General features: G+C 39.1%; 1 protein-coding gene across 1 annotated transcript in view; it reads right to left on the bottom strand.

Moving 5' to 3' along the window:
* MAMDC2 (MAM domain containing 2) overlaps nucleotides 1-14,877 on the bottom strand; it is a 56,232-nt gene that overhangs the window by 2,601 nt on the left and 38,754 nt on the right. The window contains 4 exon segments of the mRNA XM_032096954.1: nucleotides 513-665; nucleotides 2,356-2,449; nucleotides 12,553-12,818; nucleotides 13,706-13,852. Of these exon segments, the coding sequence (XP_031952845.1) occupies nucleotides 513-665; nucleotides 2,356-2,449; nucleotides 12,553-12,818; nucleotides 13,706-13,852 (660 nt within the window).

Here is a 14,877-nt window from a genome sequence, read left to right as displayed (position 1 = left end):
GTGCTCATGCAGAAGAGATCTCAACCACTTGCACAGCTTGCTGCTGAGATGAACTAAGGAATCATTGTCACAGACCAGGCTTAAAAGGCTCTCAGTTCTAAAGTCAAGCTCATCAGCCTCACATCTCAGACTACTTAGTGATCCACATAAACTGAAAATAGGTCTAAAATCAGTTTCATGGAATATTCACATAAGCTGGGAGTTTGGAAGGAGCTTTTTCTGTGGGGTCTGGAGAGTCATCCTCTTCTTTTATCTCCCAAGGAAAAGGCTACTTTGGGACATGACAACCAAATTATCTATATGGCCTGCAGATAATTCAGATTAAATGTCACATTCTCAAAACCACTCATGAGTCCCTGTGGAATGTGCTTACTTCATTTGATTAGTAACTTTTCTGAAAAGAAGAGTAAAAACTTTCTCTATCTTCTGGGTTATCATTTAAAATATTTAATTAGTATTTTTTATTAACTGTCAATCTCTGTTCTGAAAGTTCAATGTGGAACTTAACTCACCTACCCCAGTAGTGTGGTCTCCTTTCGGTCCAGTGTAAGAAGTGGGAGTTGGACCCCTCTTCCTGTGCCAGCTCCCACCACCTTTCTTCTTCTGGGTAAACACACATTCATCTTTTTCAAAAGTGCATTCTCCAGGACTGGGCAGCAATAAATCTGTAAGGAGAGGACATGGCTTAAAACTTCAAATACATTAGACTGATATATGGTAAGATTACACAAGTAACGTATTGTGTTTCCTCACCTGCTGACGTCAATTATAGCTACCTAGCAATGCTTACAATAGCCACAAGGTTATTATACAAGCTACCTTCAAACTGTCATATTAAATTAAATTTCATTTTCTTCACATCTTTGGGAAAATCTGTGCCCTGGTCTAGCTCAGTGACATGTACTAGGATTATTTAAAACAGTTTATTATTCTTCACAATAATGGTTTGGACCAGATGATCTTACAAGGTATTTTGGTATTAATGGTTGGACTCAGTGATCTTAGAGGTCTTTTCTAACCTTAGCAGTTTTATGATTCTATAACAGGCTCTGTTACAGAATTACCAGTGTAATTTTCTTCACTGCTTTGGCACCCCAAGCAGATTAATAAGTTCCAGCATAATTAAATGCACCTTGTCAAAGACTGGAGTTTCTGTGATCTGAAATCAAATGCCACATTTAGCTCTCCACTGTTCCCTTGGCACCAGATTCTACTGCAGCCTACAACAGACCACAGAGCTGCAATAACTAGAGTATTTTCATTATTTCAATTCTATTAGATCATACAAAAGGTGATATAATTCAGGTGCATACCAGGAGGCTTCTGTCAGGTCTTCTGCTGTAATCTGAATTTGTCATTCAGAAGTAGATACTCTGAGCTGCCTTTGCCTTTTGAAGAGAAGGAAATCTTGATACCTCTGGGGCATTTTTCAGGCATTTGTTTTGCTGCCATCAGAGACAAGCCATGGCATGACTACACACCCAGACCCAGTTCTGCACCTTTGGTTCCTTTTCCAGTTACTTACAAATTACAGCAAGGCAAGACAACTGTTGGAAATACTTTAGAAAAATGGCATCTTGTTTTGTACATGTGACTTCTCTTTGGTTTATGAGCCTGAATGCATGAAATCCAATCTAAAGAGGTCATGAAAAAGCTATTAGGACCATTGGAAAGGCATGGCTTTATTCCAAAGAAGAATGGGACTGCAGATTGTGCCTGCCTCATGAGAATATTTTCTAAATTAGGATACAATTGTTGTATTGTCAAACCTCAAAAAGCCACAGAAGAGGGAGTTTGGTGAGTTCAGAGAGGTTAGCCTGTGCATGTCAGAGGGTAAAGTCTTGCTGAAAACCACTCAGTTCCTCCTACTATAGAGGAAGTCTTGGACTGGTCTTCCCTGTCTTCATTAAAGAACTGCAGCTCAGGTAAGGCTGTGTCTTGGCCTTGCACAACTGTACTTCAGGACTAAAAAAAATAATGCTGTGTTTTGAAAAATACTGCTTTTGGGTCCTTTCCTGGCTTCTTAAATATCATTTGAAAACTACTTTTCACTCAGTTGGATTGTGGGTTTATTTTAAATTTTAATGCCCTCAAAGGGCCATTCACCTGTATACAACTGCTCTGGAGTCACTGAAATTTATTAGGAGCTAGCTAGTACCCAAAAACTGGTCCTTGCTGGATGTTTGCTACTTTGCAAAAATAAGATTTATGCAATACTTATTGGGAAAAAAGAAAAGACAAGAAACCACAATGGGATGAAGGCAGCTGTAGGATAGGCTTGGAAAATGAAGGTGTATGATGAACTCTTACTCAAAAGGAGAGCAGCTGTTGGATGACAAATACACGTGGCCTTACCAGCAGCCTGGCAGCTTCCCAGGCTCAATGATACATCATCCAGTGCCACAAGTCCACAGTCCCAGAAGCTTTTACACCAGCTGACAAAGACAACCTGCAATACAGGAAGGAAATTTCAGACACAGAACCTGGTACTGTTAAGAGTCTGAAATTTTGGTGTTTTTTCTAAATGCACAAACAATTTTGAAATCTACAGAACAGGAATAATGAATCTGCTTCGTCTTGGTACATTCTGCCAATGTCGATTCCAGTGGGGACTAAATGTATGTTTTCAATCAACAGAAAATATTTTCTCACTTTTATAGGCAAATTACATATGTCTGTATGTAATTCCCATTTTACTAGAGTATTTTTTTGTCTATGAGAAAACATGACTCGCTGAGGTTGTTGTGGTTTTTTCTTGTGCAATACCCAACACGAACAGCTCAAATATCCTCAGCTATCTTATCCTGAAAACCAGGAGGTTTTATCCATGGAAAAATAAATTTGAAAGAGTAATTCAGAGTGATGAGCAAGAGAAATGGCTGTGCAAAGAATAATAGAGATGAACTGAAACTACTGCACAAAATGGGATTATTCATAAATTACTCAATGCCATAATACCATAGAGCAGGACGCTGGAAATGCTAAGCATAATTCACAGTATTCATCTGAGTTCATGAAGATTAATAAAAACATCCCAGATCTTTGATTTGAGTAAACATTAATTCTGCCATGAAAAATACATGTCACTCATGAGGTAACAAAATAAAATGTCAAGAAACTGTAAGAGTCCCAGCTGCCGTTCTGCCAAGATTGACACCAATCTGTTGGAAATATAGAAGACACATTAAGGTTTATTTTGTAAAAACATTGCTGGTGGTTTCCTTGGCCTAACTACTCCAAACCATCTGTCTGACCACTAGGGTTATGACCATAATTTGGGAGGAGCTTTTCAAAACAATTCCTTTGTGTTGAGGTCTATGCTAGTGATTGGAGATGGAATAGTGTCACTTCTAACCGTTTAATATTCTGGACAACACCTCAGTTACATATTTGAGGTTAAATGCTGACTGACAAGTTTCATGTGGATACAAAAACGCTTTTAAACGTTGTTAGAGCATTATTTAGTATGTTGTCTTCTAGTAGGCTTGGTAATATCTTTGATATGGTACCTACATGGTATTTTGCCAGTTTGCTTTGCTCTGTATAGTATTTATTAACCCATTTGCTTATAAAACAGCCTGGAACGTGACTACACCAAAAACCTTGAAGCATGTATGCATTATGCTGCCCAGCATGCAGCAATTTTTGAAACTCTTCCATTCAGTCTTGGTTATTACTGATTATCTGTCTTATAAACTGGTACTGGTATGGACTTGAGGAGTGCCCCTGCACAGAATGCACAGCTGCTCAGTGTATAGTGGCCTAAACCACACACCTTTCCCCCCACCCCCCCCCCCCCCCCCCCCCCACTGTAGGGCTGTATCTCAGCCTCAAGGTTTAACAAGACAAAAATTGTTTCATACTTTGTAAGTTCATTGTCAGGACACAGGGGCAATCTTTTAAAAACAGTAGCATTTCTTGGAAAAATGCATAAAATAAGTGTAAAGTAAGATACTAACGTTGAGTGAATATCATTCACCAGAATTTAAATAAATGCATTCTGGTGAACATATGTAATAAACTAAAGACATATTATAGCCCTAAATCCATGAATCTTCAGAAAACCACACATGTAAGGGTGACGTCAGTCCTCATTTGTGAAACAACATTTCCACACTGTGGTATCATGTTTTAAGCAATGCCTTTGTATTGACATCATTGGGAGCAGGATTAAGTTCTTTATTCTTAGATTGCAGTAATTTGTTCCATACAAGGTATATAACTACCCATTGGATCCTGCAGAAAGTCCTCCATTTCAAAAACATCACAACAATAACTGTGGTCTCTCAAAGGTCATTGAACCAGTAATCTTTGTACAACCAAAGGATTGATCTGCTTCAGTGACACTTGTAAATTTGTTCAGCTTTGCCATCTGTAGCTTAAGCTTCACTAACTTTCCACTTGATTTTTGTGGTGTTGAGTGACACACTGCCATGAGCAGACTTTGTGATTTCACAGGGATGGAGTGTGGGTGCTTCTGCTTGGGAATGCAGAGTTTTCAGTTTTGGCTATAGTGAATGTAAAATTGTTACAGTCCCCTCAACTTATTTTGTTGTTACATTCTTGATTTAGTTTTAGGCAATGGACTAGAACATTTTGGTTCACAGGTCAAATTTATTCACTCTTCTTCTGTTTCAGATATCCTTTTCTGTCATAAAGTGAAGTATTTGAGTATTTGAACTTTACCTACCAAAATTGTATCAACTTGGATTTACTCAACAACTGATTTTCACCCTTAGTCAGATCTCTGAATCCTTCCTACAGTCTCAATAGAACTAATTTCATGATGCTTTGCATTTGTTCTTGTTTTGAATTAAAATATTTGCTAGGTCAATTTTTCCAAAATAAAATTTTATTACTTTATTTCATGCGTTGGAGAAGAGAATAGGGGATTCTTTGTGCTCAGCTTTTTTTGTCATAAAGCATGGCAGATGAACAACATACTGACAGTTTCAAGCTAGGTAACAGATATTCCTAGACTTGTATCCTATTTTGGAGGCTAAGCTAAAACCTTATCCAGTGCAGGCAGTTGTTGCCTGTATTACTGAAAAATAAAACACATCTCTCACGTCTCTCTTTGTTCCAATAACAGGACACAGCTAGGGCACCAGTTTCCTTCCAAACCATTGCCCCAGTTTATGGAAGCTGGTTTGTTTATTTTGCAGTGCTTAATCAATGGCCCTGGCCTTCAGTCTCAAAGTACCAATAATCCTTTCTTAGCACTTTCCTGGATGATATCAGGATGAGGAGTGCCAGATGAGAACAGCTGGTCGAGCAAGCTTCTGCCAAGACACCATGTTGGGTTGTGCTGCAGATACTGGGTGAAGTAGAAGGGACTTCTCATCCTTAGCACTCTGCAACTCTACAAGCAGAATGTGGGTTAAAACTCACACGCGTATGAAGTTATTCTGCTTTTAGAGGAGAAGAAGTAGGAGGACATGCATTAAGGTACCCCCAGTGTAAGGAAGGACTAATGGGGAAGCTTGTTATAGGAGGTTTGGACTGAGAACAGGAGAAAAGGAGGGAAGACTCCCTTGAATCCCTTTATGTTCTGTGTATTTTCTTTCCTCCTTGTTTATCCCAGAAAGTATACACCTTGCTCAATTAGAGAGCCAGATCAGCCAAACAGAAGAAAAACACTAAAATGGCCCAATCTGGTGACTTAAAAGCAAGCTGTGCCTCTGTAGCAAGGTAATTTATCTTATTCCACCCTAATGAATATTCCTAGATTTAAACGACACACTGTAAACTGTAAATCTGTGTAGACACAAAACTCAGTATGTCAATTAGACACATTTAAAGTTCAATTTCCTAAAGAAGAAGGACAGTTATAGTGGAGTTCGAGGTGTTTTCTTCTGAGAAGCTACTGTTGTAACTTCCTCAAAGTGACACAAAACTCAGTATTATAAAATCAAAAAATAATTTGAACACTAGAAACAGAAGTGTGACCTGACACTAAGATGCAGTCAAGATGTTTTCACAAGACAGGGAGTCTGACTTTTCAGTCAGTTATGCAAATAAACAGCCATAGAAGCATGTAAGCCAGGGACTGACCACCAGCACCGGGGATGGGAAAACCATTCTGACTGTCTCACGGCTGTTCAATACAGATGTTATAAGCATAGACCAAATTACTCATAACCAGCTTAATTAAACTAGATTTTAAGTGGCTTGTATCTCTTTGGCTTAAACAGTCAGAAATGCATTTATCAAGAACACAAGTAAGATACTAAGCCAAAATTAGAATATCTGCAAGCTTCTGTCATTTAAAATAAATTGATTTAAAATGGCACTCACTAGGCAAGTTCAGTTTCTTGCCATGTAAATACAACAAGCTTCTGTGGGAAAAATAATATAATACGGAAGCTTCTACATAAATAATTGGATAACACTGTGTTGGGGTCTCCTCCCCCGCCGTGTAGCCCTGGGAGAGGGGCCCTGAGGGCACAGACACGGGGTTTCCCTGCCCCTGCTCAGCCTCGTTCCCATGGGTTGGTTTGTGTTCCCTGCGCGGGCAGAAGGACCCTTGGTCCCGTGACTGGAACAGTTCCTGGGCAGAGCTCCGGCCATGCGGCTGGAGAAATAAACATCTCTGAAACATCTACCAAGAATCTGTCCATATAGATTTCTTTTCCACGGGCCTCGTTGTCTGATACACATGTTGCAGTATCCCCGCTGTAACAACATTGGTAATAAGCTTGTGACAGTTGAACAAATATTTTTGAAAACCTTTCCTGTCCAAGGGCAGAAACACGCAATTAAAGAGAAATATAAAGCTAACAGAATAACCTAGTGCCACAGGCTGTTTATCCTACATCTCTTTTTGCTGGATTGCCCAGCCTTGTAGAGAACACTGCCTGCACACAAATGTATACAGGACACTGATATTCTCATCTGTCCCCCACCACCCTCCTAGATTTCCACAAATCTACTGTAAGGGCTCTATCCTCATTCCAGTCAAACAGCTTCCTTGGCTCTTTTTATGAGAGGGAAAGGTTCTTGCCTATAGACCAAAGAATCTTGTCAGATGAGGTAGCAGTGTAGCATCATAATACTGAGAGCCCAGAACAGAAACTGAGCAAAAAAAGGAAAGTGTCCATTAAGTATCACAGATACCAAAAGGAGATATGTAGTATTTCATGCAACATATTACCTTGCTTAGCTACTGTGGAGATGCAAGCTACTTTGGCACTGCTTCCTAAACTGAGTAACTAATTCAGTTTCCAGTATGCTGTTTCCATAACTGTATATTGAGCACCACAGGAACTAAGGTTCACACTCTGCAAGCACTACTCTACTGTTTCCAAGCCCTACCATTCTTATTTTAGACAGGCATTTCTGGTGACTGTTCTTCAGGAAGTTTCTTATATTAGAAGTAAGAGAAGGAAGGACAGAAGGACTGTTCTATAAAACTGCAGCTCATTCCAGCCTCTTTAGGGTAGATACCTTATTGTGGGAAGACCACTAAAGGTTTTGTTGGAACAATACCAAAAATCACTTTTATTTGACACAAGTGTGAGTTTTTCAAAGGAGGAGGAGGAGGAGGAGGAGGAGGAGGAGGTGAAGATGAGGATGTCTACCCTCCTCCAGTTGGCACCTGACTGGAGAACTGTGTTTTTCATACTGGTGACTTGATCACAGGGATCTAGGACTTCATCATTATCCGAGATTAATTTAGTCATTTACCTACAGGAAACACAGATTTCTCAGAACCAAAGAGAAATGTTAGAGTAATTTAACATTAAGCATCACCACAGTGATGATCTGAGAAGAAAGGTCCAAAGACACTCAGATCAAGTGTTAGGAAGGCAGCGGGGTGATAATAGACACTTTGGGAAAACAGTACAAAAAACAAACCAGCCCTAAAGCTTTTATAGTATGTCCAACCCAAAAAAAGCTGAAGAACTTGCTGAACTGGAGGTCACAACTGAACCACTGTGTTTACAGTCACTGTGAAGTCTATTTTCCATGAATTTGGTGAATCCTTCTAAAACTGTATGTATACTATTGGTCTCCACAGCATCCTGCAGCACAGTTTCTCGGTGTTTAGTTTTTCTGAGAAAGTCCTCTTTTCTTTGTTTTAAAACATGTAAATATTCAAGTACAACACTCAGTCACTTGATTTTCCTTTCTTACAATTGCAACTAAAATTAGTTACAGAGGATGAGTGAAAGCAAGCAGATGAACTCAAGTAAAGAGAGTGAGGAAAAAAACATCAAAGAGGAAGAAAAGAATACTTCAGGAATGAAAATGCAAAAATGCAGCCACAGCTACTCTGATGAAATAGGATGGACTGTTACACTGGTGACCTTTCTGAGGATTTGATTATGAACTCTTTGGAAAGTATCAAGCACTACATTATACATTGCAAAAGCTTGCATGGTGGATAAAGAATGCAAGATGTTTACTTTCAAAAACCTGAGCTTCAGAATGGTAACCCAAATCCAGCAGAAATGAGTAGAACTGATATAAGCAGAACCAATTGAAGTCAAACCTTCATTTTAATCTAGGCATTTGGACTTCATTGTGAAGTTGCACAAAAGAAATATCTTTCCATGGTGGTGTTTACCCACATACACACACACACACAATATTAAAATGTAGATTCTTGCTTCACATTTCATGTGAGCTTCTCAAGGATGCAAATGGTATGTATAATTTTCTTTCAGTTAGCTCTTATATTTTCCTGAGACATATTGGCATGGAAGATCAATTTCAGTATATTCAATCAAATGAAAATAATCTACATATTTCAGATTTAGGTTTTCATACTGCCCTTCCAGAGGCTTATACAATAAACCATGAAGGGTTTAAGTGATTATAAAAAATATTAGAATTTTTTTTTCCATTTCTTCCTTCTCACACTTATTCCCTGGGTACAGTATAAATCAGTATACACTGTATGTATATAGGATCATAGGTACTCACATCAACTAGAAGAGACAGTGCTGCAAGTACCAATTGAGAAATCAGGACTTTAAATCTCCTGCCTTCTCACTAGCATCATCAACATACGTATTTGCAGTATGTGCACACACACACACATATACATACACACATACACACACGTACGTATGTATGTATGTATGTATTTATAGACATTTATGACTTGCTTAACTGGATCATACCTACCTAGCCTTTACAGCATTTTATTTTCAAAGTGTCATGTTAAAGCCAGCTGGCCAGCTTCACATTTCCTGCTTACAGAGCTCAAGCCATCAACTCATGCCAGACTGCAGTTAGCTAATTCAAAAAGAACTTCCAAAAACCATTACAGAAGCCAAGAGATGAAAATCTGCATCTTTTTATTGTCCCGATGCAAAAAAAAAATGCTACCAAAATGAAAACTTAGATGGATTTTAAAAAATTACATTTTATATTGTTTTCAAAGCTTTGGGAGTAGTATTTGTAGTAGAAGAAAGATGAAGGATGTGGGTAATCAGTTACTTTAGAGCAATTATTCTCTGGCTCAAAAATCATTATGACCTTCAGGACACACGACTGTGTCACTGACTTGACTGGCTGCCAAGGAACTGCCAGGAGACTGTTTACTGTTTCTACAGGTGCTGACCCAATCCAAAAGTCACACCTGGTAACCAAGAAGCTTCTCAGCCAAACTACTGTGCATGCCTACAACTTCTTGCCATCCAAGTCTACATATCATGCATCTCAGAAAACAATAAAATAGGCACATTGGTCACTACATCTGTATTAGAGGAAAGGTGGCAGCCCTATCTTATTTTGAGACCACCTCTCTTCACTAAAAGACCGTTTTTCACTTGCTTATAACATTGCCAAGACACAATGATTTCAGCTCAGATTTTCCTTGCTACAGCCTTTTTTGGAAGATTTAATCCAAAACAGTTCCATCATTTCCGAGAACAAGGCTAGGAAAAAAGGGTTTATTTTGCCCCTATTAAGCAAAAAAAAAAAAAAAAATCTGTGAAAAGCTTGAGCACTCCTAGGCTTTGGAGTAGGAGCAGAAAAGTGTCAGAGTCTGGTCTTTATGCCAGTACTATACTTTCTGTCAAGTCATTAGTTTTTGAAAAACTGAAGTTTGTAAGAAATGGGACAAGCAGGGCAAACGGAGTGGGACATGAGTAGTATTACAGGGAAAAAAAATTGGACTGTCCAGAGCTGGGAGTAAGATGAGGATTGGGGTGGGAGGTAGAGGGGTGGATTGTTGCCTATGGGACAGGTTAAATAAAATAAAGATGCCTCAGTGAGGATACAAGAGACACAAGGACAGGTTGCAGGAGACTGGACAAGAGAAGCCAAGCTTCTGTCATGTTTCTCAGTCCTGTCTCCCTCTGGAGCCTGAAGTGTAATCCCTGACTTGCTGGTTTCCACCACTCCTTTCTATCAACCAAAACATGCTCTGGTGAACCTCCACTGCTGCCCCACATTGAAATGAGAGTTTCTTGCCAGCTATTTCACTGTGTGCTAGGCAGACACATCTTCACGGATAACTAACCTGAGTGTTTACACAGTGCCACATAGTAGTACTTCATTTCCTTCTGTTGGCTTAGAAAAGAAGAAACAAAATAAAGCATAAAAGGACTTTTAAAAGTATTAAGTTTGAAGAGCTGCGCATGAGATTGCAAGGAAAAGCCAGAATCAAGTTCACTATGCAACTTCATTCAAGCCTACTTCTGAATATTACGAGCAGACAGCCTGTAACTACACTAGGTTTTCACCCTCTGCCTTAAGCAGACATGCTTAAACTTTGGCAATATTTGTCTTTTTTATGCTACCTTTTCATCTGTAAACATATATTGTACTTTTCCATATTAACATGTTTCAGAACTTCACCAATTTTCTTCTATTTGTCTAAGAAAGACTTTATAAACTGAACCCCCTGCCAAATACATAGTTATTTAGCTAAGGGGTGCCTTAATTATGGTATGCTGAACACATTCTGACTTCTGTAAAGCACAATAAATCTCATATTTTGTGATATTTGAGGAATGCCTCCACAACAGAAACATTTTGCAACTTGTTTCCACAGGAAGAAGACTTTCACAAGACCTGAAGCACGCAGTAAAGGTTTTTGAGAATTGCCAGAGGCCAATAAACCATGCTGCAGAGCATGGTGTTTCTCCCCCTCCTACACATCTTCAGGCTCAAAAGCAGCGAAGTAAGCTTCTTCACAACTGTTTTAAATATACTGACTTCTAGGGAAACAAAAATTGTTCTTCACAAATTTCATGCTGGAAATGTCTGATGCTAAAAAACCTGCCACTTCCAAGGCTGTCAACTAGTTTTAACAGTCATACTTAGATGTCATCACTACTCACACAGTTGATTATGATACATAAGCTACTAAACCTTTCCAATAAGAAATACCTAAACAGGAGATGACAAAAGTAAATTATAAGTTTGCCATTTTAACTTTTCCACAAATATCTTGGGATGATAATATGAGAAACCTTTCTAGTATGCACTTGCTGGGCATAATAAAATTTTTTTTTTATTCTCTAACAGTTGAAAGGGAATTATAAATTCTGTTATGTTTTATGCATAAGTAAATAAAAATCTCATTGAAGCTTTAAGGTATCAGGTATCTGACAGAAAACACTAGTCAACAAGTAGGACTGAAATTTTAAATATAAATTTGCCTCAACACAGTTAGGCAGCTGGGTTTTGGTGAACTTTTATGCTCAGTAACTACTGTTATTTCAAAAACTAATTTGTAGTGGACAAAATGCTTAAGATGTTTGTCTTTAATTTAGGAAGAGTTAGTTGCAAGACAAGCTTCCATTCATATGTTCATCATATTATCACACTCTGGTCAACATGTAGTGATCTGTCTGGTCCTCCTTAGATGACCTGCTGATAGTGAAAGTCTGTTACAGAAATCAGGATCACTACAGAAGTAGCACTTACAGAAATACGTGTAAAAGTCAGTCTTTGTAAAAAGAGTGGAAATGAGGAATTACAATGGCTTAAGGACTTAGTCAGGAGGTGATGTCAAATACCAATGTGTTATTAACTTGCTGAGATAATATGACCTCTCAAACGTGGCATTACAAATTCTTCAAGCCCATTGCTCTCATTTACACTGATTTCTGGTTTCATATTGTAGCCCAGCAGTTAAGTTTAGGGAAGTAGGATCAACTCCGCATTTTGACCAGAACTTACCAGTGCTTTTTTGATTAATTAAAATCTCTAATTGAGTATGAGGATGATGTGACTCACATAGGAAACAAGCAAACAAAAATGAGTGAATGTGGAGCATGCTGAGAAACCGAGACACAACTGGCTTTTGTTAGAGCTCCTCTGGTGAGATCTCTAGCAATACTGTGACTACAGTTGAGGACACCAGGGCAACTTTGTACCTGTTCCTGGTAAAAAGCCCCTACATCGGGGCTCCCATGGCAGCCAGGCTGTGAGGAAACATTCTACACACCACTGTACTACCTGGGGAATACTAATTCACTTTGTAGGTATAGCTCATTTAGGTTTAATTCCTGTGTAACCAAGAATTCTGAGACGAGAAGGCAAGGAAAATCTCTTGTAAGAATTCAGCAAATTTGAAGAGTTGGCTCTTACCTTGCAAGGCATAGGTTTTTTGAAGGAGATTTCAGCTTGAGTCCAAACTCCCTTTGGAGAGTCCAAGACAGACCAGATTTTCTCTTGAACTACATGATTCTCCTCAAAGATGTAAACTGCAAGAGTGCCACTCATCTTGAAAAACCCATATAGGGCATAATAAAAACGCAGACAAAACTGTAAGTTTCCTGGCAGGGTCGGGCCATACAGACGTCCAATGTACCCAGGCTGTGATGTAAACTTTGTGTTTGCCAACAAGTAATAACCTGCAAGACAGCATAATGATTGTATTTCATATTCTATTAGCACAGCTGATTTGCTATTAAAGCAGATTCTGTTATTGCATCAGACTTGGGTTATAAAAACGGTTCCAACTGGCAAGAAATAGATTTATCACACTCTGACAGGAAATAACAATTTTTTTCCAAAAGCATCCTGTCTGCTTCTAGCTAAACTGGCACATGGCTAAGTTACCAGAAATAAGTACTTATCAAATTTACCCTGAAAAATTCCCTGGCCTGCTGGCCTCACTGGAAAACTGGCTGTTTCAAGATTACAACTGCAAGACAAAAAAAACGAGGGTAGGGCACAAGGCTTATTATTCTCTGCACCAACTATAAGGAGGTGAGACTTTAGCACATATAATTAATAACCATAAATACACAAAGAGATGTTTGAATTTCAGAACTTATTCACAGTCCTTTCACCAGGCGGTTTCACTACACAATAGATCAGTTTTCCCTTAAAAATGACAACTATCCTAAGCCTAGAAGGGCTAAAAGGCCACTTTTCCTCTATAGTAAAAACAGTGCATTAAGCTATGACTACATTTACTTGCATGTTTTTGTGGATTCATCCCTCCAGCAACTACAGAGTAGTATAGTGAAGATACTCTGATTTATGGCTCTGCCTGACTATTCAACAGGTGACCTTCCTCCTTTACACATGGGGAAGCACAGCCAGAGTTCCAGACAGGATCAAGCTGTGGACACCGGTTTTAATCACAGAGAGTTGCAGTGAGGCAGACTAACCATTGTGCCAGTGATATTAATTAACAGGTGAACAGTGATACAGTGGGTTAACCTTTATATAACCTTTTATATAACATTTATATATCGTTTGACTCTTCTAGGAAAAAGCAGTTTTGATTCACCAAACCCAGTAGTGTGATCTCCTGCTCTATACACATTGCGCTTCACTTTCACTCTGCTCCATCCTGGGCCATCTTTGTGATCTTGGTAAAAATTACACAGATCTTCCTCAAAATTGCAGCCTGCATTGGCAGGATTGAAAGGAGTTCCTAAAAGAAAGACACAGATGTTCTGTTAGGATGAGTACAGTGTGATAAGCATAGGCATTTGAAGCAGAAGGATGCCAAAGCATACTTTGGTTCATCTTGCTTTTCTTTACAGAAGATGAGCATGTGCAAAGATGTTACACATACATAGTGCATAGTCACAATGAAATCAAACTATCAAATTTCTATTGCAAGTATTCTTAGATTTTTGCTGGAGCCAGGAGAAAATCTGCTTCATAGTCCCTCTAAAACACAAATAAGCTACAGATACTAAGACCAGATTCTTCCTTCAGGACATATTCACAGAGACATCCTAACCATTTGTTTTCATCTGCTCCTTCATTGAAAAGATACTAGGACAAAATGAGTGTGTGTGTGTGCCCATGTGTGCACTGAACATCAACATCTAGTATTTTTCTAAAGAGCACTTATTAAAAATCCTTTATGTGTAACGTGTGTGCATACGCACGCTGTAAGTATGTAAGTAAATTAGTTTTTAGTTCATGTACCGCCTCATGGCTACTTTTCTCTGCAGCTTGCCTCACAAAGTGCTAACACTGCAGTGAGGAAAGCTGAACCATTTATAGAAAAGTTGATTAAAAGCAAAGCTACGACCCCCCAGCCCTTGCTGATGGCTCTCTCATAACCTGCATTATGGAATTCATGGGTCAGGACTTGCTTTAGTCTGAAAAAAAGTGCCCACAAATAAAACATTTCCACTTCTTTAAAGGCCTCACCAGTCTCTTACACAAGGTGCTGGGGGAAGGAGGGGCACAACCCAAAGCTATCAAGCAAATTTTGGCTTCATCAGGAGCCCAGACCCAGGACATTGTGTGCATCACTCTACAGCAGCACACGTGACCCTTCTTCATGGAGACTAAGAGAGATTTTCCAGCAGGACAGGTACACAGACAATCAGCTTCAGAAGAAGAAAAAAGCTGGCTTTGGAGTGATGCCTGAGGTCTTTTCAGCCTCAGATAGGCCAAATCTATGCCCCGTCTGTGTGTTTTACTCTTCCTGCAGCTGCG

This window comes from Corvus moneduloides, chromosome Z, assembly GCF_009650955.1.
Source record: "Corvus moneduloides isolate bCorMon1 chromosome Z, bCorMon1.pri, whole genome shotgun sequence".
Taxonomy (NCBI): Eukaryota; Metazoa; Chordata; class Aves; order Passeriformes; family Corvidae; genus Corvus; species Corvus moneduloides.
Note: the sequence above shows the minus strand (reverse complement) of the source record. Positions and strands in the feature narration are given on the sequence as shown.